The sequence below is a fragment of the Quercus suber genome, unplaced genomic scaffold, assembly GCF_002906115.3.
Source record: "Quercus suber isolate HL8 unplaced genomic scaffold, Cork oak 2.0 scaffold_193, whole genome shotgun sequence".
NCBI lineage: Eukaryota > Viridiplantae > Streptophyta > Magnoliopsida > Fagales > Fagaceae > Quercus > Quercus suber.
Window position 1 is genome coordinate 585,634 of NW_027069651.1, and position 6,909 is coordinate 592,542.

A 6,909-nucleotide genomic window follows, 5' to 3' on the forward strand; every position below is an offset into this window, starting at 1 on the left:
AAATTTTTATTGTTTACAATCAAAGTTTACAATAGAATAAACTCTTACTTTTAAAGCAATCTCTTGTAGTTGTTACTCCACAAACTGCTCCAAGTTCCTTGAACTATTCTATCATGAAATTCTCCACACAAACTCCGTCCATGACTCCAAGGACTTCCTCAAAGATTTCTTCACAACAACTGGTTGAGGTGGGATTTTGGACTTTAGATGCATGGCTCACACTCTCTCCTCTATTTGGGTTCATTGTAATAGGCCCTAATATATTTTTTCATGTGGGGCTTGAATTCCCACTTGATAGTCGACTTAGTGAGCCTTTAAGAGAATCAAAATTCTTGATTTTAAATCGATCAAGAGTCAACCAACAAGTATATCTAGATCGATCAAGAGTAGAACAGGATGCAGTTGAAATTCCGAAGAATACAATAACAAGAGCTGACTCTTGTACATTGTCTTTCACTTGAAGTTCTACAATTCAAAGAAGCATTACATTGTCATGAACATGCCAACACTAACCTAATAGCTGTCATGTGAGCCATCTACAAAACCTTGAGAGTTAAGACTATGGTCTCTAATTCCAAAGTTGAGGTAGAAACATTTAATGGAACAAACAACATTGGCATGTGGCATACAAGTTTATGGGGTCTTGATCTAACAAGAGTTGATAATTACTACACTATTGTATGGAAATGAAAAAGATTATATTTGAATTTATTGTCCAATGTAAAGGTTAACTATTTTTTTGAAGACAAGGAAGTATACAATGAAGGGCGTGGGGGTACAGAAACTTCAATAACTCCCTCAAGCATTTGTGCGACCTTTATCATGGAGGGTCTCTGTGAAGGATCTTCATGAATACACCAAATCGCCACAATCACAAGTCTTTCTAACCTCTTCATGTCATTCTTTGCCTCCTCATCATTTTCTATCAACTTTTCTAATCTTTTATCTTTGTAGCATTCATAAGCCCAATCTATCAATGCTTCCTCTTCTCCCAATGCAAATGTAACACTGGACTTGCAACAAATGATCTCAAGTAACATCACACCAAAACTATAAACATCAACCTTAGCCGAAATGGATCCTTTCCTAAACCATTCAGGTGCAAAGTACCCAATTGTTCCTCTTATTCCTGTCCGAGCTGCTCGAGTTTGCTCTGCCAATAAAAGCTTTGCTAATCCAAAATCAGCTATCCTTGGAGTAAAGCACTCATCTAAGAGTATGTTTTGAGGCTTTATGTCACAGTGTATGATCTGAGTGCTGCACTCTTCATGTAAGTACATTAGGCCTCTTGATATTCCAAAAGCAATCTGCACTCTTTGGTCCCAATGAGGCCTTGATATACCAAAGAGAAAGGTGGCTAGAGAGCCATTACTCATATATTCATATACCAGAAGTCGATGTTGCCCCTCATCACAATAACCACGCAACTGAACTAAATTCTTGTGATGAGTCTGACCAATCACACTCACTTCTGTTTTGAATTCCTTCTCACCTTCTTCTACCATTTTATCTAATTTCTTGACTGCAACAAATCTTTTAGAATCTGACGCAAGTACCCCTTTATAAACAGTTCCGAAAGCACCTTTACCCAATATTTGCTTGAAGCCCCTGGTTGCTTCTTCAAGCTCTTTATATGTATACCTTCTCACATTTGTTGCAAATGTGCTATCAATATTCCGTGGCAAATTTAGCTTTTTATGGTACAAGTAGATAATTGCCACGGAATTAGCTAGGAAGAAAAGGATATTGAGAAATGCAGAGCTGCCAAGAAGTACTGCCAAGACAACTATCAGAGACTGGCCTTTCTTTTCTATACCTATATTTTTAGGTACCTTGATGAGAGCTATGCTAGTAATATTTGGGCTTTTTCTTCCATTGGACAAAGGATACTGCTTCTTCATACATGTCTTGCCTTGATCATAAACGGCTGCAACACTATATTTTTAGGTACCTTGATGAGAGCTATGCTAGTAATATTTGGGCTTTTTCTTCCATTGGACAAAGGATACTGCTTCTTCATACATGTCTTGCCTTGATCATAAACGGCTGCAACACACAAGCAATCATCTAGGCAATGCTGAATACAGCTTTCCTCGGAAACACCAGGTCCTTGAAGAAAGTCGTAATCCGAGGATGGCCAATCCATGTTTTCAAGCTTTACAAATTCTACAAGCTCTTTATTTACTTCCCATCCATTGTTGTCGCAGCTAGGCAGTGCAAAGTTTGGTACACACCCTGACCAATTGTAGGATTGGTCCAAGGATGAAAATCCAGGAGGACATGAGCAAAATACCGTCCCTCTTGAACCGTCAAAGGTACTACAAATGCTGTTGGGCCCACAGAACCCACCTTCAATAGTGTCACCAGAAAGTACACTACAAATATCATCGGGAATGCTTTTCACTACAGTCCATGATGAAGAAGAAGAACAGCTCACAGACTCATCGTTTGTGGTGTCCTTTTTGAAGTGTCTGTATAGCCTGAAACCTCCGTCATGATCAATCCTAGCCAAGTAGTAGAAATCTTCTTTTGAGCCTGGATATTCATTGGTAATTAGGTTGTGCACTCTGTTTGATTCGTTTGCGTCTTTGATGTACATGTATCCGTCCTCAGTAAAGTTCAACTGTGATTCCCAGTTCAGTGTGCCGGTGGCAAAATAAGCCTTCTGAAGGGGTTCAGATGACAGAGATTTTGTCAGAGAATAAAGCACCAAATTGCCATCAAGCTGTAAAGAAAGCTGGAAGCGCCCATCCGAATAATTTGTATCAGATTGACGAGACTTGAGTGCGGTATCCATGTACAATATTTGACCAGGCAAGATTGTATCAGTAGGCTCTTTGAAGCTTTCCCATATAGAATTATACTGCTCATCTAGAATCACCAAATTCCCATTGTCCCGTATAGCCGCACAAATGGATTTGGAACCCTTCCTTGGAGGCTTCCATAATTCTTTGCCTTCATCGTCATAGAGAACAAACTCATTGTTGCTAGACAGCCGCAGTTCAGAGTTTTCTGGTGCTGGTTTATTCCTATTTGCAGACCAAACTATGGTTGGATCTTTTGTTTTATAAAACCAAACTGCAAGCAAGAATTGCTTTTCTTTCTCACTTTCAAGAGGATGGAATCCGAAGGCAAATTCTCCAAAACTCGACGTGAATGGAATACTTTTTTGCTGTGCAACTAAAGGTTTGTCTAGCCTTATGTTACAGTCTTCTTCGGTGTAGCTGAAAACAGTGGGAAGGAGAGGAAGAAGCAAAAGCAAGAGACAACAAGTATGAGGAAGTGTTGAAGTAGCCATTGCTGCAATGTTTATGGCTTATGGGTTTATGAGTTAGAAAGAACCCAGGGCAACCTTTATATAGAAGAAAACGTCTAATAGGTTTAAACTCGCTTTTCTAAGCAGTTGTTCTAGTCTTGTGATTGAAATTTCTAAGAACCACTGTCATTTTGTCATGGTCAAATATTTTTTAATAAAAACTTATAATATATAGTCTGGAAAACGTCTAACTAAAGACTACCGAGTAATTTTTTATTTGTTGACTAACCTCTAAAAAGCATGAATACTTCAACTATCCGTATTGCATCCAATGTGAACTTTTGAATGCCTTATACCGGTAAATTATAAATTACGACTCTAAAGTTTGGGGCTAATTAAATTTTACATCTTAAAATTTTAAAATTTAAATTTTACTCTCTATATTTAAGGGATGTTTGGATTTTACTCTTTAAAGTTTGGAGTGTTTAGATTTTACACTTTAAAATTTCATAATTTAGAAATATAAAATCCAAACACTCTTCAAACTTTATAAGGTAAAATATAAAAATTTTAAAATATTAGGGTGTAAAATCCAAACACCCTAAACTTCAGGGAGTAAAATTCAAATTCTGAAACTTCAAGATGTAAAATCCAAACACCCCCGAACTTTAGGGGTGCAATTTACAATTTACCCTAAATTAATATCTTTTTTTTTTTTGGATGAAAATATCTTCTTAATTACTTGTTATTATTATTTAGAAAAATTTTACTCCTTATGACATTTTGTATGATAATAGGGATTTTATGTTTTTTAGATCTAACAAATATAATGGGTCCGTTTGGATAGCACTTATTGTTGCTGAAAGTTGATAAAAACTGATTGTTGCTGAAAACACTGTAGCAAAATAATTTTTAAATGTGTGAATAGTATTGTGGGACCCACTTTTAATATTAAAAATGACGTGAACAGTGCGTGAACAGTGCACGCACAGTACACGCACAATACTTTTTGTCCCCAAAGTCAACAAATGTGGAAGAAAAAAAAAAAAAAAAAAAAAAAAAAAAAAAAAAAAAAAGGGATTGGATGATGATTGCATGGGAATTTTTTTTGGGGGGAAAAAAAACAATAAGTGAGGGATTTGAAGTCAAGTTTTGTCTGTAAAGAAGTTTAGAAAGTGGACAAGGTTTCTAACGAGGGATTTATTTTCAAATAATGATAGAATGGAGGAAAAGAGTTCACATGACAGACCCAGTCTAATCTGTAGAGGATTCGTAGCAGACCTTAAATGTTGGGACTAAAAACTTTGTTGTTGTATTTATTTATAAACTTATCTGCATCAAGAAATAACTTTGCATGTTGAAATGGTCCCAGGCTTTGGCCATGAAGATTCACCCCAGTGAAATATGGAATTCTTTCATCTTTACAGGATATTTGTAGAGTTGTTTTTACGCACACACGTGAGAATGATAGAAAATATGCCAGCTCACTTGTTAGCTAAACATTCTTTTAGCATTCTTGATTTTTTAATTTGGATAGAAGAGACTCCTTGTTTTCTTCAACAAGCTCTTGTCCAGTTATCCAAGATGTAATCTCTGTTTCATAGTTAATAAAGTTTCTGTTTTCTGATTAAAAAAAAAAAAAAAAGTCAATGAACCGTGTACAATTGCCATGATCCTATTGAAATATCAAATGAAAAACTTAAAGCTTTCTACGATTTTCGTGCATCAAATAGAAAATGCCTATACGCCATATACTATGCAATCTGGAAACAGAAATTCGTCAAAATTTTAAAATCTGATTTGATACAATATGAATATGAATACTTTAATTACTCTTTACTTTTTATCCAAAAAAACAAAAAAAAAAACTCCTACTTATAATAAAAACTATTTTAAATACATATCTTAATGTTATATATATCAAGGAAAACATAAACTAAAGGCAAAACTACAATATTAGTCCCTCAAGTTTACCCTTTGAGTGCAATTAGTCTGTTAAATTTCAACTGAGCACAATTGGTCCTCAAGTTTAAAAAATGATCTGTATTAGTCTTTTTACTAATTTTTGTTAGTGGTGTTACTTATATGACTAATGGAACAATGATTTAATTTTTTTTTAATGATATGACATTTTTTTAATTAAAAAATTACAAAATAATTTTACACATAAGAAACAATCTCCCATAAAAGAAACGTAAGAAGCAATAGAGACCCAAACCCTAGCAGCCGCCCTAAGTTTTGAAGTTTTTGTTGTCTAATCTGAGTTATGAGAATTGTGCATTAAATATGAAATTTTGAAAAAGGGGTTTGGGGCTTTTGGGTACTGGCGTACTGCCTCAAGAAGCACTCATGATGGTCTGTATCGCTTATATTATCGTCTTGGTTTGACCAGACTTGAGACATCTGTATTTAATGGGAATAGTCAGATGGTTTGATCTTCACATATCCGAACAAGAATCTTAGAGCAGTCTTGACAAGAATGCATTGTTTAGGATCCGTTTTGGTTCATGTATTTAAACATACATTTTTAGTTTTTAAACAACATTATATATATTTTTATACTTTTTCATCCATACATATTTAAAAAATATAAACAACGTTACTAAAATAACATTATCAAATAGACCCTAAAGTTTCCCATACCTGTTTATATTAAGCTTGAATTTTTTTTTTTTTTTTTTTTGGGTAGTTTTTGTGTTTTATTCACCTTTCTTTTTTTTTTTTTTTTCTTTTTCCCTTATCAATTTTCAGAATCTCTGATAGTGATATATTTTTTTTTTTTGGGTGTACTCACCAAAAGACTAGTGTATTTTAACTGTTAAGCATAATGTAGCAATGACCGGCCATGGTGGGTTGGTTTGTGATTTTTTTTTTAACAGTCGATTTGTGAATAAGTTGCAAATACTAGTTTTAATTTGGTACTGGTTTGTGAATTTCTTATGTGTAAATTTATTTTGTAATTTTTTAATTAAAAAAATGCCACATCATTAAAAGAAATGTCAAGTCATTGTTCTGTTAGTCATGTAAGTAACACTACTAACGGCAGTTAGTAAATGACTAATACAACTTAGTTTTAAAACTAGAGAAACCAATTGTGCTCGCTTCAAATTTAAGAGACTAATTGTGCACACATGGTAAACTTGAGAGACCAACGTTGTAGTTTTGCCTAAACTAAATGGCTAAAGATTCTTTCCACTTCAGCTGTATGAATTTAATAATTCATATTAAATATTATATAAGTTTAAAGTTATGGATAATGTCACATTGGGTCCGTTTGGATTGAATTTATTGTTGCTGAAACTGAAAACTGAAAATACTGTAGCAAAATAATTTTTAAATGTGTAAATAGTACCGTGGGACCCAGTTTTAATATTTTTTAGTGCGTGAACAGTGCTAAACAGTATTTTTTGTCTCCTGTACAGTAAAATCATGTGATTTTACTGTTCACTTGCCGAAAAAAAAAAAAAAAAAAAAAAAAAACTCAAAACGCAAAACGTGGACTCAGCTTTCAGCTGAGTCCAAACGCCCTCATTATTTAATAAGATATTGACTGGGTTTGGATACAGCGTTAAGCTGCGGCACGTTTCTGTTCTCGCGTTTTCTCTTTTTTTTTTTTTTTTTTTTTTTTTTTTTTTTTTTTTTTTCGTTTTTTT

The 6,909-nt window shown here is 34.1% G+C and overlaps 2 protein-coding genes across 2 annotated transcripts; both read right to left on the bottom strand.

The window, feature by feature from the left end:
* Window positions 1-731: 731 nt before the first annotated feature.
* Window positions 732-1,913, bottom strand: LOC136069861 (G-type lectin S-receptor-like serine/threonine-protein kinase RLK1). Its single transcript, XM_065778930.1, has one exon. It carries the CDS (start codon window positions 1,899-1,901, stop codon window positions 732-734), a length of 1,170 nt encoding a protein of 389 aa, XP_065635002.1. The 5' UTR covers window positions 1,902-1,913.
* A 38-nt stretch (window positions 1,914-1,951) lies between these two features.
* Window positions 1,952-3,298, bottom strand: LOC112004269 (G-type lectin S-receptor-like serine/threonine-protein kinase LECRK3; the record flags this gene model as incomplete). The annotated part of the gene is made up of 1 exon (XM_024036495.2): window positions 1,952-3,298. A coding segment is annotated over exon 1 (1,347 nt), but the record flags the coding sequence as incomplete, so codon positions are not given.
* Window positions 3,299-6,909: the final 3,611 nt, after the last annotated feature.

Excerpts from the sequence above, each read along its gene's own strand:
- LOC136069861 (XM_065778930.1), bottom strand. The coding sequence starts at position 1,901 with ATGAAGAAGCAGTATCCTTTGTCCAATGGAAGAAAAAGCCCAAATATT.